At 39.6% G+C, this 27,279-nt stretch overlaps 1 protein-coding gene across 18 annotated transcripts in view; it reads right to left on the bottom strand.

Moving 5' to 3' along the window:
* Positions 1 to 27,279, bottom strand: part of NCOR1 (nuclear receptor corepressor 1) — a 190,599-nt gene that overhangs the window by 52,036 nt on the left and 111,284 nt on the right. For 13 of the 18 annotated variants that reach the window (XR_011973909.1, XM_072640032.1, XM_072640028.1 and 10 more), the window contains 6 exons: positions 22,184 to 22,314; positions 19,580 to 19,797; positions 10,876 to 10,938; positions 7,155 to 7,294; positions 3,449 to 3,575; positions 86 to 641 (listed from right to left, as the gene is read on the bottom strand). Coding sequence is in view for 17 of the 18 variants with exons in the window: in XM_072640032.1 (XP_072496133.1) it covers positions 86 to 641; positions 3,449 to 3,575; positions 7,155 to 7,294; positions 10,876 to 10,938; positions 19,580 to 19,797; positions 22,184 to 22,314 (1,235 nt within the window). In the remaining variant the exon portion in view is untranslated. The remainder of the gene's footprint in view (positions 1 to 85; positions 642 to 3,448; positions 3,576 to 7,154; positions 7,295 to 10,875; positions 10,939 to 19,579; positions 19,798 to 22,183; positions 22,315 to 27,279) is intronic. The other 5 variants (XM_072640034.1, XM_072640043.1, XM_072640033.1 and 2 more) reach the window with 1 other exon arrangement.

Consider the following 27,279-nt stretch of genomic DNA (forward strand, 5'->3'; position numbering starts at 1 on the left):
CTTCTCCATATGCCAAGCAGAGTAGCTGCCTAGCCCAAACATCCCCTTAGCAGCCAGTCCCAGGGGAATGTGGGCCCTCTCTCACCTCTGCCTCTCAGGAGGTTCTCCATCCACATCTTCATCTGCACTACAGGTAGCACTGGAGTCATTGTCAGAGCGAGACTCGGGCCTCAGGGCACTGGAAGTCTGGGCTAAGGCAAAGCTCATGTCCTCTGGCTCAGGCTTTTCCTTGGGTCTTTCCAAGTCCCTTTCTTTGGCATCACTCTCTGCTTTCACCTGAACACTTTCTGGCAGCCTCATCTCTGTGTCACCAGGTTCTGCTTTGGTTTGGCTAGAGAGACCAACAAGCGGCTGAGCTTCAGCAGAGGTGCTTTCACTGTCAATTTCCATGGGCTCCTCGGGGTCTTCAGTGACTTCCTCCTTTACCTGAGCTTCTGAGGCTTCCTGTCCTGCTCCTGGCTTTGCGCTTGGAATGACAGATGCGGGGGATGCACTGGGCCCACCTGTAGTGGATTCCAGTTCTACCGGAGCCTCGCTGGTTAACCCAGATGTGGCATTTTCAGCAGGGTCCTCACCTGGCTTGGCTCCTTCATCTGGGGAGGGAGAAGGCGCACTCTCTGTATCAGAGCTATTTTCAGCACCTAAAAGATAAGGACAGAGTACACACATTCAGGAACCAGCAAGGGTCCAGTGTCCAATCTAACTGGTAGGGATTTGGAAAAGGGAATATTTTACTAGGTGGAAAGGTGAGGGATGAAAATCTAAGTTAGCAGTTTATACTTTATAATTAAATAACCCTTCTACCCTACAGGACTCTGTCTCCCAAAATTCCTTTTGAAATCCTTTTGAAAACCTGTAACTGAAAATTTAAAAGGATTACATAGGTTTTCATCCACCTCAAACTACAATCTCCTTTCTAAATACTGATACATATCAGAGAAATATATATATAAGAAAATGAAACTTCATAAAGTGAAAAAAATATTTAAACCTGGATTTCAAGGAATGTGTTCTAGTCTCTTATTTACTGTAACAATTTCAAATTTTTTTTTCACCTAAACCTTGATCTCATTAGTGCAGAGAATTCCACAAGGTGGAAACTCGCCCTTCTGATATTCAGGCTCTGAGAAGAGTCAAGGAGCACAAAGGCAGGAAGAGAATTGCCCTTGGCCATAGCACCAGAGGCACAGCTACTATCAAGGTCCTTTTGGCTTCATGCGGCCCATCCAGTTCTATTAAAGACCGATCCAAATGACATTTTTCTGTATTACTGAGCATTAGCCTGAGAGAGAACCACAATGTCCAAAAAAGGAAAATCTCTGTTCCAAAGGAAAGGATAGGGCCTGACTTGACATGCAAGTCTTTATTGGTAGATGGAAAGCCTAGAAGGAGCTATGTATAAAGGTCTGTGCCAGATACTGGTAAGACTTTGTACAAAGTGGAACAAGACAGGCTATTATGGGAGAAAAGATTCATACAGAAATAACCATAATACAAAGGAAAACATTAATTCATTCAATAAACATTTATTAAGCACCTACTATGTGCCAGCACTGTGTTAAGTGCCAAAACATGGTAAATGCTACAGGAAAAGCATTGGAACAATGCTACTGGAACAGAAAAAAAATGGAAGAAAGAGTGTCAGAAAGCTTTCTAGAGAAGATGGAATGAGAGTCTTGAAGACCCTAGGAAGATTCTAGGAAGATACAACAGAGTGATGGAGGGTAGAATAGTCTGGACTGCAGGAAAATGGGTGGGGGTGGAGAGTGGACTTTCTCCTGTAGGGACAGGACACCACTGCAAATTTCTGAGCAGGGAAATGACTTTCTGATGACCTAATAAGCCTGAAGAAAGATTACACTCTGAGCAGGGTAAGAGAAGAGATATGACAAGCGCCTGCTCATCCTCTTCTCCCAAGGATGAAAGGAGCTTCTTCTCTGGGAATTTGCACAAGATTCTGCGCAACTCATGGGCCAGCTAACATGCTCCACTCTATATTCTAGTTATGACAAGAAAACAGTCTCTTTGTTGCATCTTCTTCTATTACCATCTATTCCACACTCTACTGATTTGTGACTTATTGTACACGATTCAGTATACATCATTCATCTAACTAGAACATAAGCTCCTCAAGGCTAAGAACCAAGTCTTAGTGATCTTTGTACCCTGGCCAGCATCTAACAGGACTTTACACACAGCAGGAAGTTAATCAATAGTGCTACCCCTAGGATTATGATAACAGTGCATCACTCATGAAAGAGGTGAAGTTGGGAGAATGTTAGAAAGAAAAGAAGGCTCCAAGACAGAGAAAGGGCTGAGGGAGAGACCAGAAGAAGCAAACAGGAGAGGGAATATCCTCCCACAGGCTATGCCGGGTCTTCTGCTGCTCACTTTTCTTTCCCTAAATCCACTTCATCAAAGATGCCACTCATTCTCACTGCCCTTATGCCAATGCACTTCTCAAATATACATCACAGGCCCTGATAGCCAACCCTCAAACTTTTAGTCTCGAATGCTGAACTGCCTATGCAATACCTTTATTTTAATGTTGCCTCAAACTCAATCCATCATCAAATCTCTACTGAACTCAAGGCAGTGTGCCAAGTGCTTAGGAAAAAGAAAATCTCATCCCCCAGGAAACATCAACCATACAAGGCACTCACTATCTGCTCAGCACCAACATGAAGGAAGAGGCAGTGACTGGCACAGGGGTCCAGAAGGAACCTTCAAGGTTCTTTAGACTGACAGTTTGCCCAAGGTAGGAATTCCCACTAAATATAGCTGAAATAAAGTCTCCTTGAAAACACAGCCAATGATCCCAATCCAGCCCGAGACACGCCTGCACCAAGAACTGCATCTTCCATGTGCCAGCCCTTCAAATGCTCAAAGACAAATGTATTGTTTCCTCATTTCTATTTTCTTGTCCTCCTCGTGGCCAGGTCAATCCCTATACCCTTCCATGAAGCCTTCTCTGGGTATTCTAGGCCATAACAATTCATTCAATTCATCATTAAGCAGCTACTGTGTGCAAGGAGCTGCGGGACATAGAAGGTTTGAATAAAGCATAGTCCTGCCCTTAAGGAGCTTACAATTTAAGAGCTCAACCTTCTCTGAACTATGACTGCACTGATAACTTGCTGAAGGATGCTGCTGAGGGATAAAAATCATCTAGCAAAGAGAAAGACTAGAGGTCAACTTTTCTCTCTCTTGACAATATTGTGACAAGGCATTTTTACAAAAAGAACCATCCCTCCAAGGCCCCTGCTGTGTTAATCACACAGCATTCACAACGGGAGCAATGAAAGACCTTCTGCTTGGAAATGCAACCACAATTATTTCTTTTATGAGACTATTCCCAAGTGACTCAGCCAATTAAATGAAACTTGGAGATCTGGAAACAACAAAAACCCACTCCCAATACTCTCAGTTCTCGCTCTCCAGCTACTACCTTCACTGTCTTCTGGATTTTCTTCTTCATTGGAAGCTTCAATGTCTTCATCCTCCTGAGCAGAGACGGTGGAAGCAATGCTTTCACACTGGGACACATCTCGCTCCTCCCGGGGCCTTCGGGAAGACTGAATAAAAGCAAGTGAGTTAGGGACCAGCAGCATTGCAAAAGCAGGAGACAGAGCTGCTCCTGTGAACCAGTATTAACAGGCATAAAGAACATGCACCAGGCCAGGGTCTATATTCAGGCAAACGCATTTGAAAGTATTAACAGCAGGTCTCTCTGCTGCAGAGGAAGGAAGAACTGGAGACAGAAGAGACCTGGACTCCAATCTGGCCTCGAGTATTCCAGAGCTGTGAGGCCACAGCCAAGTCACTGAGCTCTCCTGAGCTTCAATGTCGTTGTCCCTCAAAGAGGGAAAACGATGCTTTTAGTCTCTACCTCATGGAGCTGCTGTAAGGGTACAATGAATGTACTCTGTAAAAATTACAGTCATTAACACACCATTCTGATGAAAAATTACAACTGGTATCTAGTGATGCAGAAGACAGAGCACAGGGCTTGGAGTCCAAAAGCCCTAACATTATTCAAATCTAGCCTCAGACACTCACTTCTATGTTACCTTGGGCTTCTGTTTGCCTCAGTTTCCTCATCTGTAAAATGGGGCTAATATCAGTTCCTCCTTTCCCAGGGTTAAGACCAAATGAATTAATAATTAAAGCATTTGCAAAACTTAAATTGCTACCTAATACTAGATTTAAAAACACAAAGCAGGCAGAATTCTTGTAACTGATGTTCCAGAACTCAAAAACACAACCAAAACTCACTGCCCTCTCTTCTTGGATACATCAGCATTCTGCCCAAATCAAAACGTAATCCAAAGCTTTCTTACAGACAGGCCAATGTCCTTCCTCTTTTCTTGCATGGGGTAAAAACAAAGTAAATGTAAACTTTTTTCCCCCAACACCTGTGATGTCTTTTATATATGGCATCTGACTTTTGGCTTTCCTGACATTCTTCCTACTTCAGTGCACTATGGGACAGAAAAACAGCTTATCACTGGTGAAATGCCAAGAGAATACCAGATTTTCCAGGCATTACACCAAGCTGGAAATGTTTAAAAAATGGGACAGACAATGGACTGTGTGTCTGCTGCCCAAGGGGAATGCAACACTCAGTGATGAAATAATACATTATAAAATATTTCCTTCTACTAAGCCTTAACCCACTTCTTTATTTACCCTCTGTTTCCAATCTCCGTAGTCAGCTCTGCCATAGGGTCATGGGACATGTGGTCGTCTCGAACAACAAATCACAGGTTCACTTGGGGGCATTTTTCAACACTACTGTGTACAAATGCACACCTCTGAACACCAGTAGTCCCCCTTGGCATGGGCCAGTGGGTATTTCTCTTCTAAGTCAATATTCACATGTTGCTGGGAAGGCTCAGAGCATCAAGCATCTCTGTTTACATGTTGCTGGGAAGGCTCAGAGCATCCAGCGTCTCTGTTTACATGTTGCTGGGAAGGCTCAGAGCATCCAGCATCTCTGTCACTGGTATTTCCTCGTCCACAGTATGTTAATGAGAAGTTCTTCAGCTCTAATATGTGAGAAGACACTAGAGCAGCAAGCAACTCTTTTCATTTCTAATGGGGTATAAGCCCAAGCCAAGACCTTTTCCCCTTGGATCAGGTGGACTTTTGACTCATTTGTCTGCAAGGCCCCAGAAAGTCTGGCCTTGGCTGGGGGGAGCGGGGGTGGGGGTGGGGGGGAAGGGGAGCGGGGCTCCTTGGATTCCCCTTCCATCTCTCTCAGCCCAGATACTCCCTATCTGATCAACATTTGGCATTCTATTCCTTGGACCCTAGCATCCTTTTCACATTCCCCACTACTTAGCGTTCTCTTGAAGTCCAAGTTGCTCAGCTTGGTGTGTGGATTGTCTGGACTATCAGCCACTCCCATCAAGATTCTCCCTGGAGTTGATTGATCTACGGAGACCATCCCTGGGACCCCAGACTACCTGGCAACACATGCTTCAGACCCAAAAGCCCTTCATAGTCTGATATCTCCTGATTGCCTCCAGCTGTTTCCAACACTTGACCAGTCACCCCCTCCTCCTAGGACTTCTCCTCAAGACCCTCCCTAAACCCTTCCTCCCATCACCCTAGATTACTACCAGATGACCCCTAGATCCCTCCTACAGTCTTTTTCGTATTTAAGTTCCATCTCACCTGCATGAAGGCACTCAGGTGGGATCCAGAACAGACTGTCTAGCTGAGATTCTATTTAGCCCGCTTTGCAATACAAGCATTACAAATGCTTGGGCTCCTTAAGAGCCAACTCAATTTGGCGAATCTTTAAGAAGCTTTGTCTTTCTTTGACTTTAAGAAGACTTGAGTAGAATTCATTCGAACAGAACCCAGTGTGGCGGTATTTTGGGATCCCCAGCACCCTGATCCTCATCATTTCCATTAAGGCAAGGACCCTGCTGAACTGTGGCTCTATAGCTCCTTCCAATACACCTAAGTCCTTAAGCACAGATACCCACAGGCACCCCTCCTCCTGAACACACACACACACACACACACACACACACACACACACACACACACACACACACACACACAACTACCTGCTACCCCTCCTCCCTCAAGACTGGAGCAGGGCTCACTCTGACAGGCGTTTACCCCCTAACACTGAGGGGCATACCACCACCCATGTGCACCTAGACATAACATGTATGTATGTATGCATGCATGTGTACATATGCATATGTAAAGATGTGATACATAATAGCTTTTTAGTAAATGCTGGTTTCTTGACTGATGTACATATACAGATTAAACAACATGCAACAATAGTACTTTACTCACTCATGTTCCTCTAATCTCTAGCCCCTAATATATAGCCCATTCCTACCACCAGAGAGGTATGCCAAACACACACACACACACACACACACACACACACACACACACACACACACACGATCAGAGAGTACGAGTTCGAGGGGGTACACAGACCACGCAATACAACTCCTTCATTTTACAGATGAGAAAACAGTAGGCTCAAATTCAGAGGTAGCAGGTGGCAGTGCCAGGATTTGAACTCCAGACTTTTGACTCTAATTCCCCTGTGCTTCACCATGCTGCCTCCTATGTGTACTAACAATTATGTCCAAGTACCCATACATTCACGGAGACATTCCCACCCACAGTGGCACAATCACTTTTAGTTTCAGTTCAGCTTAGCTCCTCTTTGCTAAATGCTTACTGTTTTCTTCAGCTCTCTACTGGGCTATGAAGGCAAAAAGGAGAGGTGCATTTGTTAAAGACACATGGGTGTGTGCAGACATAAACACACACACACACACGTATGTCTATGTGTACGTGTACGTGTAGTTGTGTAACAATGCTAGACTTGATCCAGCTCTCCCAAGTGCCAGCACTGGGCTCATGACCACACAAGTCACTTCTCCTTTCTCTGAGGCTTTCCCCACCATGGAGAACTGAACAAGCCAACGCCTTGCCCCAATATCTATCTTCCAGTCAAAGAGCTCTGGCAGCAGGGCCCTACTAAGAGTGAAGTCCATGCTGCTATGCTCTCCTTACTCTTGGGAAGACCCACTAAGTGCATTCAGTAAACACAATCAAAGCAGGAGTGTCAGCACAGCCGCTTCCTTCGTCCTCCCCCAGGCCACACTCACCTTCTGCTTGTGTTGCTGCAGGAGGTTGTCCAGATTATGGCGCCTCTTGTAGTTGAAGTAAAAGTTTTTACACTGGGCTTCACTTTTAGTCCCCACCATTTTGGCGATTGCTGCCCAGTTCCGACCATGTTCAACTAAGCCTGTGTAAAAGAGAAAGAGAGAAGAGAAACACATAGAACCCATGACTTGTCAACAAGTAACAAAAAGCAAGTACAGGGTAAGTTTGTTTTCAACACCATCTGCTGACAAGACCATCATGACTGCGCTGCCACAAGATGAGGGATCAAGAGGAAGAAAGGGCTTGTCAAAGACACTGAACGCTTGCTTTCCTTACCATCTCTACTGGGAGAATTGGGCTGGGTTTTGCCTAAGTTTGAGTGGTTATGCTGGCTGTGTGTACAATACACAAAGTCAGGAATGGGCAAGGGAAGATGGCTGGAGATGCTGCGAGAAAGGGGTCTTCATAGGATGTTATTATTTCAAGCACTGGAGACTCTTTCCAAAACAGATCCAACATTACATTATCAAAGTAAGAACAAATGACCTCTTTACACCACTGCTCCCCTTGGACTGGAATGACTAATGAAGTTTTCAAACATAAATACTGTGAAACTCAAGTTTATGGTAAAACATAGGACGAAGGGTCTTAAAACCTACTCTGTCTCACAACTTGATAAAAGGGGCTTATATAACTAACACACAGCACAACAGGATAATATTGAAATATCTAGCAGATATATGCAGCAAATAAAAACTTCCCAAACATATCCCCCAAGCCTACTAGCTTACTGAAAAGCTAGATCTAGAGAGCAAATCCTTCAGGAAGTTAGAAAGCTTCCGTTCCTATCCACAGCCCAGGAACCAAGCTGTTCCAAGCCTGGGCCTCCACTCATGACTACAGGAACTGATACAGCTTTCTAGCCCAGCCATTCCTGATCTCCTTCCCTCCACTGATGATCTATGATTTGTTCCATGAAAGTCTTGTATGCCCAGATTTATTTGCATGTTTCCCCACCATTAAACAATGAGCTCCTCATTAATATTCCTAGCACTTAGCCCAGTGCCTGGGAAAAGAAGTTGCTTCTAAGTTCTTTCTTTTATTCATTCAATGAAAGGAGCTTTGAGCATCCTAAAGGCATTCCTGTTCCGCCCCTGCCCCTCCCCTCCAGGTATTCTGCCTTGGTCTTCTCTATACTCAATTGCCTCCCAAAGACACTATAATATCCTCACTTCAAATGCCTTCCCTCTTGCTCTTTTGCAAACCAATCTTATAGGAAGATGCGACCTGGAGAAGACTCTTCCAGCTTCCTGCGTATGAAAGAAGCCATGGAGCCAAGTCACACTGCCTGGGCTGCCTCAGAAAGTCCTCGATGGTCTCAAGCACAGAGCTTCAAGCAAAGCTTGGACGATTATTTGTGTACAGTGTAAAGGGAATGATTTTTGGGTAGAGGATGGATTCTCTGCACAGCTCTCATTTATCCTTCACTTTAACACATGTGCTCTTTCTATCACCACTGGGCTCAAAGCTCCAGAATCACCCTTGATTATTTCCAATTCCTCACTTTCCACATTGAATCAGCTGACCAACCTTGTCAGAAATGTTTCTAAAACCTCTGCCAGCCTTTGCACTTTCTTGCCTTTCCACTACTCACTACAATGGATCTTTGTTCCAGCTCTTATCAACTCAAACCTAGACACTGTATTAACATCCTCACTAGTAGTCTATCCTTGAAATTGTTGCTTGAATAATCTTCCTAATGTTCTGTTACAAACATCAAGCATCATCTGTGGTGCCTCAATGCCTCCTGGAGAAAGTATAAACTCCCTCACCTTGTGTTCAGAGGCCTCTACAATCTGGCTCCAGCTTACCTTTCCAGCCTCATTCATACTACCATGTCCTGTGTGTACTTTACATTCTAGCCAAGCTGGAGTACTGCTCATCCTTGGTTTCTGTTTCTACCCTCTCCTATCTTTGTGCACTTGCTCCCATTGTTTTCTGTACCTGGAACTGATGATTCATAACAAATGATAATCTGTCTGGTGAAATGTGCTCAGTACTTCAAAAATCAATTTAGGTATATAGGCTCTTCCACAAAGCTGTCCCTGACCAAGGACCAGCCAAAAAGAAACCTTTTCAACCTCCTCAAACACTTTGAGTGCACTTGTCTTTGCTCTCGTCACACTCTTCCATGAACCAATGTTACATGGGTGGGCAGGTCTTCTCCCTTCCCCCACTAGACAATGAAAGCAGGGCATCTTTCTACCCTCAGCGTCTTATACACAGAGGATGCTTAAATGGACTGTCCTAAGTTAAGACAAGGAGGTCACTCAATAGTGAAGAAGAGGTTCCTGTCCCAAATTACAGAAACTGATACATAAAAAGGTAAGGTAAAAGGTGGTGGGTAGGCACAAGATGGTCTCCTATATCAGAGACAAGAGCAGACTGGGTACCACTGATGAAGGAACTTATTAACCTGTCTTCATTTCTTCATCTATAAAATGGAAATGACTACAAAAACGAAGTTATTCATTCCTCCAATTTTGTCTATAGAGTGCGTAAACCCTCAATACCTTTGGAGACGGCCTCTGTGAATTGCTTTGGTTGATAAACATACCTCTCTGGCAGCTAACCCTCCAGCAAGGAGCTTTTCTGAATATGGTCAGACAGCCACTCTTCGAATGGAAAATTTAGGGCATGTTAAAAGGCCTGGGGTCTGAAAGCTCTGCCAGTGTTGGAAGACCTGTCGGTGTCATCTTAGAGAACCCCAGGTCACTTGAACCCCTTAACAGTGTAGTGTCAGCATCTAACTGCCATGAGAGATATAAGAGGTGTATATGGTTGGGTGTATACATACATACCCACGCATATATCCATTCAAATAAAAAGTCTTTGAGCCAAAAATGCTTTTAAATGCTTTATTTTTGGTGTGGCTGGTTTTTCTATAACTTTTAAAGGCAACAGATATATGCTCAAAGGTAAAGGAATTAAAAGGTTACGTTACCTCTAATTTCTCTCTATATAACTGCAAAAGAAAGCTCAACACAACACACAAAGAGTTTCTTGTTAACATCTCTCAAACAACACGAGCCGGATTGCTAATGACTCAAATTCTGCAATATTAGAATACAGGCCAGGAAAATGTACTGAGAGTGATATCGACAGAATATGAATGAGCGTCCTGTGACAGAAGCAGCGTGGGGCTAGGGGAGGGGTCACACAACTCCCCTTTCTTAAGATGGTAATAAAGTCACCAGTTGAGTAAAGTGCATGGGGACATATTCACTTTCCACAAGCAGAATGGTTGGTGAATTACAATACTCATCCACATGGAGCACAGGATGGAGCATCTCTTTCCTGTCACTGACTCTCCTGCCAAACTGTAAGACTCTTTGAAAAACTGTTCATAGGAACACTATACAATTGTCCCCATTGTGCAACAGCACCTGACAATGGATGCTGCAAGGATACGCTGAAATAGAAACTGGCATACATCACTCAAAAAAGGGTTTTTTCCATCATAGAAAAATTCTCTTACAGCTTCCTCCAACAAACCTTTCATAGTCATTCTAAAATTCAATTTAGTTTTCAACATGTTTCCTCTGATTTATGACAGTTTTCAAGATTATTTGCTCTGAGAGAAATAAGAGAGTAATTCTGTGACACTTCTGCCCAATCCCATGGCCACAACTATAAGAAGTGACAAACTGTGACAAACTTTACCTTTTTTAGCCACTTCCATCTCCTCTTCTGTCCAACGTGAAGTCTCCACAGGTTCAGCAGAAGCTAAAACCAAAGCAAGGATATGATCAGGAAAATCCATTTTTTTAAATTACCAATCATTTCTCACAATCAATTCACCTGTGAAATGATATGTTCAGAACACCTGGAAAAAATTGTGAAGGTCCCATTTTCTTTAACAGAATTCTAGGAGAAAAGACTTGTGCTTTTATAGGATGAAATAGTATGAGTTCTTCATGTTAAATGAATGAAACCCAGCTCTTCCTTAAACTGTCATGACTACAAAGCCTTTCCCAACATCTACTAACAAATGCATTTATACACAACCAATTTTCCCACATGTTGAGTGTTCTGTAAATGACTAGTTTTGTAAAAATCTAGTACAGAGTAATCAGGCAAACCCAGTGTTATTGGTATAGTTGGAAATTATTAAACTTTTCTATTCAATCCAAATTTATGACTAATAAAACATTTCTATTATACTATACAAGAATAACATTTCCAAGACTCAGTATCTCAGAAAATAAAATCAGAATTAAAGCTATACTGAAACTACTTAATACTCCTGGAGAATTATACTAATACTAATGGAGGGACATTCGATCATAACATATTGCTGACACCACTGCTAAATAATATTGCTTATGTCAATGTAAGGCAGGATGTGTCAAATTCCAAATGTGAAAGTTAACAGAGATCAAACTGAACACAGAATGCTAAGAGAATTCCCTTCATGACCTGTATTACATCTTTAATTTAATATGGTGCTGATGCCTATACCAGGAAGAGAAAAACAGAAAAAGAAAAGTACCAGACCAATTTCCCTAATGAATACTGAGGCAACAATTCTCAATACTGGTGAGATTATGGCAAGATATCACAAAGATCATACACTTTGACCAGGTAATATTTATATCAGGAATGCAGGGCTGGTTCAATGTTAGGAAAATTATCAGCACAAGTGACTACATCCAAAACATAAAAAAAAAAATCATATAATTATCTCAATAGATGAAGAAAAAAACTTTGGCAAAATACCACAATCATTCCTATTAAAAACTCAAGAAAGCACAGGAAAAAATGGAGCTTTCCTTAAAATAAGTAGTAGCTATCTAAAAACCATCAATGAGTGTTATCTGTAATAGGGTTAAGCTAGAAACCTCCCAAAAAGATCAGAAGTGAAACCAAAATGTCCATTATTACCACTACTATTCCATATTATTCTAATAATGCTAGCTATAGCAATAAGAAAAAGAAATTGAAGAAATTAGACTGGCAATGAGAAATAAAATTATCACTCTTTGCAGATGATACAATGGCACACTTAGAGAATCCATTAAAAATCTAGTTGAAATGATAACTTCAGCAAAGTTGCAGGATATAAAATAAACCCACATAAATCATCAGCATTTCTATATATTACCAACCAAGTCCAGCAGCAAGAAAGCAAAATTCCATTTAAAATAACAAGAAAAAGATAAAGTACTTGGTGGGGTCTACCTGCCAAGACAAATTCAGAAATTATATAAATACAATTATAAAACACTTTTCACACAAATAAAGTCATATCAAAATAACTGGAAAAACATTAATTGCTCATGGTTAGGCCAAATCGATATAATAAAAATGATAATTCTACCTAAATTAATTTACTTATCCCACACCATACCAAATTATCAAAAAATTATTTTATAGAGCTAGAAAAAATTATAAAAACAACTCACCAGGAAGAACAAAAAGGTCAGGAATATATCAAGGGAATCCGTGAAAAAAAAAAAAAAAGTTAAGCAAGTTTGCCTAGCAGTACCAGATCCCAAACTGTATTACAAAGTGGTAATCATAAAAGCAATCTGGTACTCAAATAGAAAGGTGGATCAGTGGAATAGATTATATACACAGTACACAGTGTTAAAAGACAACTGCAATCTAGCATCTGACAAATCCCAAAATCCAACGACACAAGAAACCATCATTTGGCAAAAACTGCTAGAAAAACTGGAAAGCAGTTTGGTAGAAACTACTTACAAACCAACAGGGTCAAAATGGACACAGAATTTGGACACGGAGGATGAAATTATAAGCAAATAAGGGAAGCATGGAAGACTGTCCCTATCAGATTTATGACTAAGGGAAAATTTTGTGGCCAAACAGGACAGAAAGCATTACAGGATATAAAATGGATAATTTTGATTACATTATATAGAAAAGTTTTTTTGCACAAACAAAACCAACACAGCTAAGATTAGAAGGAAAACAGGACAACAGGGGGAAAATTTATGGCAAGTGTCTCTGATAAGGGCCTCTTAAATATATGGAGAACTGAGTCAAATTTATAAGAATATGAGTCATTCCCCAATTGATAAATGGTCAAAGCATAGAAACAGGCAGTTTTCAGATGAAGAAATCAAAGCTATCTATAGTCATATGAAAAAAATGTTCTAATCACTCTCAGATAGAGAAATGCAAATTAAAACAACACTGAGGTACTACATCTATCAAACTGGCTAATATGACAGAAAAGAAAAATGACAAATGTTGGAGGGGACGTGGAAAAACTGAAACATGAATACATTGCTGGTGGAGTAATAAACGTCAACCATTCTGGAGAACCATTTGGAACTATAAAACTGTGCGTACTCCTTGACCCAGCGATACTACTTATTAGGTTTATATCCCAAAGAGATCAAAGAAGAAAAAAAAACTTTTATGTACAAAAATATCCAGAGCAGCTCTTTTTCTGTGGTGGCAAACAACTGGAAGTAGAGGGGAATGGCTGAACAAGTGGTGGCATATGACTGTGACAGAATGCTCTTGTGCTCTAAGAAATGAGAGAAGGATGCTTTGGACAAACTGAGGAAAGCTAACATGAACTGATGCAAAGTGAAATGAGTAGAAGCAGGAGAACACTGGACATAATAATAGCAAGATAGCCAATTGTAAATGACAACTATTCTCAGCAATACAATGATCCAAAAAAATTCTTAAGTACTTAGGATGAAAAATGCTATCTACCTTCACAGAAATAACAGATTGGGTCTGAATGCAGATTTTTGCTTTCTTTATTATTCTTGGTTTTCTTTGGCCTGCACTTTCTTTTGCAGCATGGCTAATACTGAAATGTTTTGTATAATCCGTATAAAATTGCTTGACTTCTAAAGGATGGAGGAGGGGAGGATATGAAACTCAAAAAAATTTTTAAATGAGTGTTAACATTTTTTTGTCTACATATAATTAAGAAAAAATTTTTTAAAATTAAATGTAAAAAAGACAAAAAACTTCTTTCAGCTACTTAATGAATGGTTGCTAACGGAAATTACGGTAGCAAAATTCCAACAATAAATGATAAATTATATAAATACTGCTGGCTAAAGTGATTCAAATTCAAATAAACTTACAAAGTACTGATGTCAACAAGTCAAATGAATCATAGGAACGCTCAGGATATTTTGTAAGCATAATGTTTTACATAAGGTTTTAAGAGGGGAAAAAGTTTTCCTAAGGCATCTGGTAGAGAGTCTATCTATAGAACCAAATCATCTTTCATAAATTCTCCCTTCACAAAGAGGGAACACACAAAAACTGTTCAAGTATAGAAATACATTTTGTCCTGCATTCAAGCAGTATTCTAAAATTTGGAAACTAACTTACCAAAGCACAACTTTTATGCAGAAGACGTTCTACCAAATTTAAATGACAGAATGTCTATGTGGAAGGTAGTGCTATATTGATATTACAGAAGGGAAAATTAGGAGGCTTAAACAAAAGTGACCTGGTCATACATCAAGGGACAAAATCTAAAAGACCAATTTTTAAATTCTTGGCTTAAATAAAAGTTCTTAGAAAACAAATGAGTAAGGATTGATTCAGAACTCTAACACATAGAAGCAACAACTTCTCCTAAAAGATCTTTAATATGCTCCACAGTATTAAGTGCTTTGTAATGAGTTAACTGAGATTTCTGCTTATAAATAAGATTTTACCAAACTCTTCCAAGAAAATGGATCATTTTGCTAGGTAATGTTTCACAAAAGATACTAGAAATTTCCTTGGTAAACTCTCCTAAGTACAAACTAAAAGTTAGAGAAACAGGAGAGGAAGGAAGATCTACCATCCTTTTCGATGTTTGCTCTGTGAAGGACGAGGAGGGTTGGTAACACTCAGGAAATTATACCTGGGCCTTAGGGCAATTCTGGGCTTGAGTCCTATACCCACAATTGTCTGGTGTACACCCACACCTGGATATCCCATCAGCATCTCAAACTCAACACATCCAAAACAGAACTTACGTATCTTTCCCTATAAACCCATCCTTCCTTATTTCCTGGTTTTTGTCAAAGAAATTGTGATTCTTCCAATCTACTCAGGTTTCCAACCTAAAAGTCATCCTTCACTCTTACTCCCCCTGTCCCTCCCCACTTCAATATGTCCATTCAATCTCTTCAATATCTTCCTCATCTGTGCCATTCTCTCTATTCACACCACAAACAGCTCAGTGTAGGTCGTTGGCAACTGCTTCCTAATTGGTATCCAGCTTTTTTCTCTCTCCAATCAATGTAGCTATCAAAGTGGTATCACCAGAGTACAGAGCTGATACTGTTTTGCGCAATTAACTTTAGTAACTCCCCAATGCCCTTTAGTTCCAATACAAGCCCTTCCATTTGGCATTTAAAGTCGCTCGCAGTTCTGTTCAGGCTAACTCCACCTCCCCCATCAAAAGCATCCTCCACACTCCAGCCCAACGGGCCTGTAGGCAAGGCCCCAAGCATGCGCCCAGACCAGCAGAGCCTGGCCTTCACGGCCGGGGTGCTCTCCCTCTGCGTCTTGGAAATCTCTGTGTCCTCCAAGCTTATCTGAAGTACGACCTGATGTCCCTACTTGTTAATGTCACTTCCGTTCCCCCCACCTGCCATCAAAGGTTTCTTTTTTTCCTTTTCTTTCCTTCTATCTATCTGTCTGTCTACCTACATGTATGTATCTACCCATCTAGAAATATATATATACATATATATGTGTGTATATACATATATATACACAAATCTCTATCTTGCATCTTTTGAAATCTATGAGCACACCCCTTAGCATCATGTAATAAGCTCCATGATAGGAGGAATCATCTCATTTTATACCTGTATGCTTGTGTGCCTCCCTAAGGGGAGCTTAATAAATGCTTATTAAATGATCACAAACTACAGGCAATTGTAACAAGGATTGCTGAGAAACATATTCTATGGATAAATCAATTTCCTCAGGTTCAAAAGAATGAAGAATGATACTTACCATGGATGAAAAAGAATCATGTTTGGAGAATTCAAGTAACAAAACGTATCAAATTCTGCCAGGTGAATGTGCTAGATTAATCCCTGGTATTTCAGCAGACAAGCATTTTTTGTGCACGTGTTTTTGAGAAATTCCTCAGAGCTAAGGGACTAACACATGAATCGAACATTCTCCAAATGAACAAAAGATTCACCCACAAAGGAGAACAAAGGCAGTCATACCTGAGGAGATGGCTGAATGATTAAACTGACTGCACTGATCTGCTCCCATCCTTTCTCCTCCTACAAGAAAAAAGATGGCCTGCACCCACCACTTCAAGACGAGTCAGAAGGGCAGTGTCCTTCTTTCACTTTTTTAAACTTCAACAAAGCCTGTGTGGCATATAAGGAGAAGCAAAGCACATGCAAATCTCTGCCATGGCTTACAATTTGAATTGAAATATGAGTTCCAGAAGAGTTTTAAACCTCAAGAGAAAAATTCTGACACACTTTCAAGGTTCATCATTATCTAAGACTAGACAAATATAAGGCAAAAATCCATTCTAAGAAGAGGCACTATTCATTCATATAACCGATTTTTTACTGACTGCCTTCCGTGGACAAAAAGCTGGGTAAAGCAACATGCACAACTTGATCTGTTACTTCAATACATCAGCTACTGGTGTTGGGACGGAAAGTGGAGCCTGGGTGGAGCAACCGTATCCATAACAACATTCACCACCTCATGGAGATGTCATGCCTAGAGGAGCTGAGCAATCCCTCCTACTAACATCACTTTACTGAGGGAGATATACTAAGTTACATTCCAAGAGAAATCTTTTATAATGCATTTGCTCCTAAGTCCCCATTTACTCAGTCATCAATATATTTCACAAACATACTGGCTTTTTGGAATAGTGAAATCCAATGAATTCTTGTAAAACGTGAAATATTTGAAAACTTTTAAATAATGTGGATTTGGTGTGAGACAGAGATATATACATATATATATATACATACATATATATATATATATATACAGAGAGAGAGAGAGAGAGAGAGAGAGAGAGAGAGAGAGAGAGAGAGAGAGAGAGAGAGAAAGAGAGCACAAGCTAGGAGGTGCTGTGGAGAGTGCTGGGCCCAGAGTCAAGAAAACTCCTCTTCCTTAGTTCAAATACGGCCTCACGATACCTCATTTGCCTCAGTTTCCTCATCTGACACGACTAAACAACAACGAAAAAGATGTGTAACTATACTTTTTTTTATCACATATCTTGATAAAGACCTCCAGAACAAGGGAGAGAACAGATGTTGAAGAATCCGTGGGATTCCTCCCCTAATGAGGGAGCAGTTTATGGACTAATTGACAGCATGGATGAGAATCATGCAGGATAAAGAGATGGGAGTAGGTTGTTTTCTGTACAGCTGGAAGGCATGCCCATACTGAGGAGACTCACAGATCAACTGAAACACTGTCATAAGTATTTAAATATATTTAAATGGAGCGTAACATCATGGATCTGAACTTCAAAGACTTTGATGATTATTTAGTCTAGCCATATCATTTACAGATGAGGATAATGAGGCCCAGAGAAGGAAGTGACTAATGAGTGACGGAGCTAAATTTGAACCCCAGGTCTTCAGACTCCAAAATCCAGGACTTTCCACCCAGTATTATGACATTCCTAATTAGGAGATAAGAAGAGTATGGTTGGAGATGCTTGTGCCTCTTTGTATTCAGGTCAATGACTGTAATGGAGCTTTGATCTTGAAGCTGATCCGAGTAACAGATGATCGTGTGGCAAGAAAAAAGCTCTATTCTGGGTTAATTTATTGAAATGCCAAGTCCTCATACTACTTTACCAAGGAAGGTGCTTGGGAAGTGGTAAGAAGCTGTCAGCTGATATAGGACTAGTCAGCTTAGAACAGATCAGTCAATCATTCAATCAAACATTGATTAAGCACCTACTCTGTGATGGGAATTGTGCCAAACTCTAGAGATACAAAAAGAGGCAAAAGACAGCCCCTGATCTCAAAGAACTTACATATATTATGGAAGATAACATACAAACAAATATATACAAAGCAGGATAAATAGGAAATAATTAACAGAGGCAGTAGAATTAAAAAGGGTTGGGGAAGGCTTTCTGAAAAAGATGGATTTTAGCTGGGATGCAAAGGGAGTCAGAGAGGTAACCAGGAGACCCAGAATCTGTTATAGCATGAAAAAGATAAAGGATGCAAGTGGGCTTAAAATGGAATCAACACGCAGGCTTCGATAAACCCCTTTCTGCTCTAAGGTCCCTAGTAGCCTAAGAAACCAAAGGGTCTTTTTTCTCTAGTCTACTCTACAGGGGAAAAAAGGAGGCTCATTTTTCAAACCATATGCAAATCACCTATATTAAAACATGGAGAGAGCTGGAGGTGATAGAAAAGATCCCATATAAACTCACACAGTGTCAACTGCCCCAGATCCTACACCTCTAAGAGTGGGGACAAATACAAAGTAACCAACATACATACACACAGGCACCATTTGCTCTTGAAATATCTTAATATATAACCAAAAAAACTTTGTACACCAAGGGAGTCGAATACAGAAAGCTGAAAAGGAATCAGTAGTCTTGGGATGAAAAAATATTTCAAAAGATCAGGTGCTATTATGGCTAAACCTAACACAAAACCTAATGTAAGGTACTAAAAGCCTTAATATCTGAAAGTTAATGGAAAATTGTCTTTGCTTATAAAAAGAGATTTTATTATGTATTAAGAATATGTGTGTGTATAAATTATATATACACCCTCTTCCTATTTAAAAGGAACTTAAGCTACAAGGAATTAATTTTAAAACTACATTAAATATGGGGTAATTAAGTCAAAACTCAGTTTTTCAGGGTATCTGCTTCAACACAAGAAAAATATCTTGTGATTCTACCAAAAGACTATCAAGACCACAAAAGCTGTTCCTATAATAACAAAATGACTGCCGAAGATGGAATTCCTCTACCTCTTCCCTCCATTCCCCAAAGACTGAATATTCTTTTGTGATTCTGGCAAGGTAAAAAAAGTGAGAACCACAGGAGACTATGCCTTTGCTTCCATTCTCTCCAACTAATTCCTAACTATGTTTCAAAGCCTACATAAATATCAGCACTTTCATGAAGCCCACTTCTGGTGAAATTTCATAGTATTTTGCTTAACTTTTCACATTTTGCTTTGTACTAAAACTATTCATGTGCCAGTCTAATTTCCCCACTTAAAAGACCTGTTCCTATAGGGCAGGGATTGAATACTATTCATCTTTCTATGCTTTACCGGGTCTAATAGCAAGCATTTAATAAATATTGCTAAATTCTGGCAATGGACAAAATGGCAAAGGAGGGTCAGCACCACCACGTAAGACTCAGTGATGTGCCTGGGCTGCCACTCACCAGGTTCAGGGGGTGGCGGCAGTGGAGCTGGTGGCTCTTCGGTAGCAGCAGCGGCGGCCGCACTGGCCTGCGCAGCTTCATTTGTCATGGACCTGGTGATGCGACCTTTACGGCGACCTTGACTATTGGCTGTTTTTCGACCCCGAGGTGTGGCTTGCTCTCTTTCTTCTGTTTCTTCTGATGTACCTTCTGTCTTGTCCTTCTCTTTGGTGTTTTCTCTAAAGGAGAAAGAATAAAGTACATAATGTCAAAGATTAGCAGATATAAAAAAACAGTTTTAAAACTCTAAATTCTAACTATAAGCTTTAAAAAACTGAATGAAGAAAAGAAGAATAATTCAATTATGTCCAAGACCTACTATCAACAGATTCAAGTATTTAACAAATTCCTTTTCTTCCATCAGAGCAACCACAGCCAATTCAATCAAAGCAGGCTTTCACAGCTCAGTACTGAAATGAAGTCATGATGAGATAGCCTATCCCTGATGGGGAATATACCTGGATCAGTAAAAAGGGCATTAGGCCCAATGGATGGCAAGACTTGACAACAAACTCAGCATGGGATCTTAGGCGATTAACTCAGCTCTGGGGACTCAGATTTCTTCTGTCAAATGAGAGTGACGGCATTTCTGAGATCAATCTACTTAAATCTCCTCTTCTGACAGATGAAGAAACTGAGGCTTAGAAAGAAGTACTTTTTACAGGGAATTGAAAATGGCAGAGCTGACAATAAATCCAAGTTCTCTCTACCCTGTCCTGTGAGAGTGCCGAGCTGCTCCAGTGACAGACGCAAGCAGGTGGAAGGGATCTGGGAAAGGGAGAATGTTAGCATCGCACTCTCAAAAACCAAATGGGACAAATGCGCGGACCTAAAATTTAAGAACACTGTTTAATATACAAATTATGTTACTTCAAAGTGAAGGCTTTTAAAAATGATTTACTACACTAAAGAATGTAACAAAATGGCCCTCATTTTAGCTGCAAAGATCTACTTGACAGCTCTAAGAAGGATGGTCTCCAGTAACAACAGTAAACAATAATCATAAACTTTAAAAAGAACAAATGTTGTCAGTATAATAAAAAAATATTCTGTGGTTGTGTATATATTTGAAACCAATACCACAAATATTTCAAAGGAAATTTTATGGGATAATAATAAAATCACAGCAAATAGCACTGTAATCACTGTAAGCTAAAAGGCTCTCCTCCAATGTGTTTCCCATGCATATATTAAGATCAAAGAAAAGTTCTTGATAGATACAAGCACAGAAATAATTCTGTTCAATTACGCCCTGATTATATCAAACCATAAAACATAGAGCACAAAGGATGGCTGACCAAAGGAGTTCCCCACTGTCGTAGAAGATCCAGCTCTATTATTGCTACCTGTGTAACCTTGGGCCTATCCTCTTGGTATCTGCAATGAAAAATTACACTAGATAGAAACTTCCTTTAAATCTACGACCCTATAACCTTAAGACGTCATACACGAAGTCCAAATGAAAAGGAGGGATTCCCTAAAGGTGGCAAAGTTTACTAAATGCTTCTGTTTGCAGATGATATTTTATTGACAGCAATGAAAAACAAACGGAACCCTATAGGGCCTTCTCAAAGAGACCCATGGCCACTCAAAAGACATTAAACAAGTGCATGCAGCCCAATTGACAGCATATGCAGTGAGATGGAGAGTGTGAGCTTTCAGTCAGCCTTTTAATACAACCTGTCCTGGAGAGGCACTACAGATAATGAGGGGGGTCTAAAATTAAATATGAATCAAAGGAAGGGACCATATAGCTTTTGGAAAACTGGATACTCCCAATCATCCTTTGACAGTTGGCCTTGCTGCCGAAGACAACCCTTTTTGACACTAACATTCTCCAAAAACTATCGTATGCTGTGAACAACACAAACTCAGAAAATGCAAACTGCAAATGACCAAAAGGGGAATGGAGAAAGTAACCTGTAGCATCAACAAGTCATTCATTTCTTTGCATAAAATGTGATGTGCAAGACTGGGTATGAAGGTGGGTTGGTCATTTGGCAAAAGTAAAGAAAGAAATGCACTGCTTCTATACACTATAAAAAGTTCCTGAGGAAAATTTCAAGCAACTTGGACAGGCCCTCTATGGAGAGTGCACATCAACACATGGGCAAGAAAGGGCATTAATGATTTAAAATCTGCAGTGGTAGAACAATGAGATAAATCATGCATACATCAAGGTATCTTAGTATATCTGTTTCACTACAAGGAAAGAAGGCTTCTAAGGCATCCACTGGTTCCTTATTAAACCATACTTTCATACTACACTGAACATCGAAATAGTGACCAGAGCACATAAAAAGTTCAGCATTGCCTTCTGACACATCAAAGAGAATAAGTAACATTAACATCAAGTATATTGAATTTGTTAATCTAAGGCAGTTATCTAGGGAAAATATTAAACCAAAAATTAAGCAGAGCTTCCTATTCCTTGATCACCACAGGTTACGGAGCTAACACGGTTCACTGTGCCAGGTGCAACGCTCCCTGTTAACATCTCATGACCTCAAAGGACCCACATTTTTCTGTCATCAGTAAAGATGCACATCTCTTTATTTAACTCACTTGGATTCCTCTTTCTCATCTTTCTCATCTTCATCCTTCTTTTCTTCTTCTTTTTTTTCTGTCTTTTCAGTTTTGTCTTCCTCAACTTTTTCTTCTACCTTTTCCTCTTGTGAAGGCCGGGCAATTTGCTGCTGAAATGAAATATTATTTATAATTAGTCAATAAACAAGGAAATCAGGTGATCCAATATGGAATACTGTAAAGCTATCTGCAATAATTAATGGATGTTTAATTTCTGAGCTAAGCATTAAAAAAAGTTAAATTGCTATTGTGCATTCTAGAATTTATAAATTCAAACCACCTAAACAAAATGCCTACAACATACATTTTAAGGATATATTTCTCAAAATATGTTTTTTCAAAAAACTGTGAATTTCCTAACCAAGTAGATAAATCAACATAACAAGTGTCTGTCCTGTCCAAAAGGTTTAACTTACCCAAAAGCCTTGGCCTTATTTAACAAGCAAGCAAATAAGAAATATTTCTGTTCTGCGTCCCCCTTTCTAGGCCTAATGGAAGTTTATTCATCACTGGTTATGTTTCTCTTCCCTTTCTCTCTATTTAAAACGCAGCTTGCTCTCTCCAGTTCTGATGTCACTGCACATAAGCTTAGTCTTTCCACATTTCCTTGTATGCTCCATGTTTATGCTTTTATAGCACCACTATACTCCATGAAAAGTAGGGTTGCATAGTGGACGGTCAGCCAGCCATGCAGTCAAAGATGGCAGGGGTCAAGCCCAGACTGACATCTGTGAGCGTAGTCAAGTAACCCTTCAGTGCTCCAGGCAACTCTTTCCAGATTATAAAATAACAGCTGAACTGCCAAACTCCATTGGTAGAAGTTCCCACATTGGGAAAGCATAAGTTTGGACCCAAAAATATCATATTAATGTAACTTATTCAGTCTCCAACTGTCAGACAAATCAGTGGTTTCCAGGTGGTTTCTATTTATTGTTACTTTCAGGCAGTGATTAGAAAGACTTAACCATGCTTCTTAATGCAGTAATCAGTCATAATACCAGAAAAATCAATGATAAAACACACTTCCCACTACCTTATGAAGTGACAGATCAAAGGTGCAAAATGATTAACTGATTCTCAGACACAGTCAATATGTGGATTTTGCCTGTCTATGCTTATTTAATTTTTTTAAACAAGGGATGAACTGGGCAGGGCAGGGAAGAGAGAGGTGAAAGTGATGTCAAAACAAAACCACAACCAGAATCAAAGAAATACTTGGCAAGTTCAGGGATTGAGGTCAGTTTAGCAACGACTATAATGAATTTGTTGTATATATTTTTTAAAAAGCTGTACTTAACATCTGTGTGCACAAATATTATCATTTCTGTTCTGCTCTGAAAATATGATCATACTTGTTGATCTGTCATATTCTCAATCATTTTTTAATTAAGCAATTAAAAATAATTATGTTCAGATGGGTCCTTTATCACTCATTAAATAGTCTGGAGGCAGGGGGAAGAGTGCAAGCAAAGGAATCACAAAATCAAATGGCAGAATCAACTTTATAAATTTTCATTAGATATTGTCATGTTTTCTCCAAAATATTTGGAGACCCAACAATAATATATTCAACTGATGCTCTTCTGATAGCCCCAAACATGGACATTTATAATTTTAAAGCTATTTTTGCCATTCTATGGATATAAGGGGTTAAAGTTTTATTTCGATTCCTTTATTAAGGAATTTGAGAATCTTTCATCTCCTCCTTCATAAATTGCCTGATAATGTCTTGACACTATGAAGTATGTATTGTTGGTCTTTTACCTACGTATCCATTCCCTGAAGGTTCTGGATGCCATATCTTTCTTTATCTGATATACCTGAATCAATCTTTTCCTCCAAAATTAGTCTCTTTTCTATTAATTTTAGAATTTTTTGTGCACAAAAGTTCTACATCTTTGTACTGTCAAGCATCAATTCCAATGATGCTTCTATTTGTTTGATTGGTAAAGAAGTTTCTCCAAGGTTAAGATATTTAACAATTTCTCCAGTTTTTTAACAGCTTTACAAAAATGCTTAAGCCAGTGATCCGAATAGACCTCTTTGTGGTAGACGGTGTAACTAAGGGCTCTAGAATCATTCTTTACCATAACTATACAATTTCCCAGGACTTTTACTCAATAGCAATTCCATTCCCTAGTATTTTGTGTTTTTAAAATCTAGCCTCAATTAATACTGACATTTTATCTTCATTGTTACATCTCTCATAGCCCATCTATTCTTCTATTACTTTCCAAGTATTAGGCAGATTTGACCACTATTATTCTGTAATACCTTTGGGTGTCTGACAGTACTAGTGCCTCTACACTAGAGTTCTTCTTCAGTTAGTAGTATTCTTGACAATTTTCAGTATGATTACCATTACTCTGACTAATTCTTTGATAAAACATATTACTCTGATAGGTACTGCATGACATTTGTAAGTTAGACAAATGTTTACTATGTTTATTCAACCCAAATATTAGCAGATTAATTTCTTTAATTCAGTTTTTCCTTGATTTCTATAAATAATAATTTTGAGATTGTTTTTCTATAAGTCTCACTCTTGCTAAGTATATGACCTAAAAATTGAAACATTTACTAATTATTTATACAGATTTCTTAAAACAATTTCTCCTGTTATTGGAGGTATATAGAAATGGAAATTATTTCTGTGAGTTTACTCAATTATTCCATTAAAATAATGCATTACCTTCATATTTTTGTCAATCTTGTGTTTAAGATAGGCAATCGTCATCTACAAAAATAGATATTTGTTTCTCTATTACACTATTCCTTTAATTTTTTATTTTTTTAAGCTCTGAAACTTTTGCTCTCTAATACATTATCCCTGACATTAAAACCTCTTTTATGACAAAGAAATAAAACTGTTAAAGAAAAACACTTCAACAACATTCCTGACAACACATGTCACATGTGCTCTTGTAGTTCCGAAACAAACAAATATGCCTTGAGAAAAGCAGAGAATAGCATCTTTTATCTTGTTACTAGATTCAAGACAGGCCACTGCAATTTATCTGTTCTAAAAACTTTTGTAAAAAGAAGATCTTCCATGTTTAGGTCATGTATGCATTTGGAGTTTATCATCACATATGTAATAAGATGCCTGCTGGTCTAGACAATAGATTCTTCCAAAGTGCTTTAAGTTTTCCAATAGCTGCTACCCAATAAAGGTCCCTCCCCACTTACATTCCTAGGCTTATTAAACCCTTAGGTAGTATTTTCAATCATATCCAGATCTTGTTAACTAGGCTGTTCCAGTGATATTTCCCCCTCTCTTTTTAAACAGTACAAAAGAGTTTTGATGATTATTGCTCTAAGATCTAGCAATTCTTATGTTTAGAAAAGGAAATGTGAAACCATTCCAGCATCCTTGCCAAGAAAATCCCAAATGGGGTCACGAAGAGTCTGACATGACTGAAGCAACTCAATAACAACACAATTCTTATGTTCCCCTTCCCCCTCCCCAATTATTTCCCTTGAGATTTGAGGATTTTTGTACCTCCAATCAAATTGTGACTTTCTCTAAATTTCACTTTTTAAGCATTGATAAATTTCTTTTTCATGCCTATCTACCAACATTTACAGTCCTGGAAAAAAAAAATCTTTTTAAAGAGATTTAAACATGGCAAATGGGTGGCAACAATGTGTATCCACTTTTAACAGCTATTTTTAATGAGAATGCTTCCCATGCTTCTCAACTGTGTACAGCATTAGCTCTCACTTTCTCTAGCAGTTCTTACATAATTAAATCACATATTATAGGTATTAATGATTCTGTGACCAACACTCATGACAAAGAGGCCTGGAAATTTTACTTGCCACTATTTTGTTTCAATATGGAGTACTGATTCAATTCATGTCAGCAAATCTTTGCAAAACCTACCAAAAGGAAAAGGGATTCAAAAGTGGGATGATTGAGTGGTCATCAATAAAATGAAAAGAAGGATACAAAACCGGAAAAGGATGATTTGAAGAACAATGAGCATGGGAGACCCGAAGAACAAATGATATGGATGAGGGGGGCGTTGGGTTTCAGAATTTAAGAACCAAGTTATGATGAGCACACTGACCAACTGAAGTACTGTGATGATGCTAGTCACATGAGTTAAGGAAGCCAAATTAGAAGAGGTCAGAGTCCAGAACGCTAGGATCATCACTAAAAACAGCGGCCAAAAGCCTAGGAGAAGGGAAGAACATAAGCTAAATGATGAAGTCCTTGGAAAATGTCTTCTAGAGGTTGGTGGGTAACAGCAAAAGGGAACAGGAGAAGCTGAAATGATCCACGTGTGGGAACTGAAAAGAAGGAACATTACTGGAGAAGAATAGCAGAAGTGGTGTTATGAAGCACAGAATATGTCAACCCCTCCCTCCTTCCTGGTCGTGAGGAGTAAGCGTGGGGGTGGGGGGCAGAAGACATGCTGTTGTGGGGAGAAAACCAGGTTTCAGCTTATACCACAAAACAGAGGTGAAAAATCAAGACTGAGAGTTAAAGGGAGCTGATGACAATAAAAAAAGAATTCCACAGTGCATAGAGGAAAGGGTGGGCAGAGGATGGGAATTAAGAAAGGAAGGACTAAGAGCTTAGATAAAGGCAGTAGGAAGAAGGTTTGTTCCAGGTGTCATTAATTTGACGAGGCCTTAGGAAAGGAAGGGTGCTGAATAAGTAAGTCCCCAAAGCCAAATCAGAACGATGGGGTGACAGATTTCCCTCGTATCTAATGGCTTAAGGATCGGTAGATGGACCCCCAGTAACTCAAGCTTCAGGAACAACACTGGATCTGGTACAGCCCTTCAGCAATGGTCTCCAGGTGAGTAAGAAAGTCTGGGGCACAACACTGGCTAAGGTCAGAGGACCTGGGCTCCAATCCCACCTCTGATGCTCAGGACCCACATGACCTCAGGCAGACATGGGAGGGCTGGACTGGACAGATGGCCTCTGAAGTCTCTACCAACCCTACTCCTCTAATCCATGATGATCAGTGACTATGGATCTGCAAACTGAGCTGAAAATACAGGCAGTGCCTAACTTTTTATGCCCTTTAATGACAAAGGTCATGGGAGAACAGGCTCCA

Source organism: Notamacropus eugenii, chromosome 2 (genome assembly GCF_028372415.1).
Source record: "Notamacropus eugenii isolate mMacEug1 chromosome 2, mMacEug1.pri_v2, whole genome shotgun sequence".
In the NCBI taxonomy this organism is placed as follows: Eukaryota; Metazoa; Chordata; class Mammalia; order Diprotodontia; family Macropodidae; genus Notamacropus; species Notamacropus eugenii.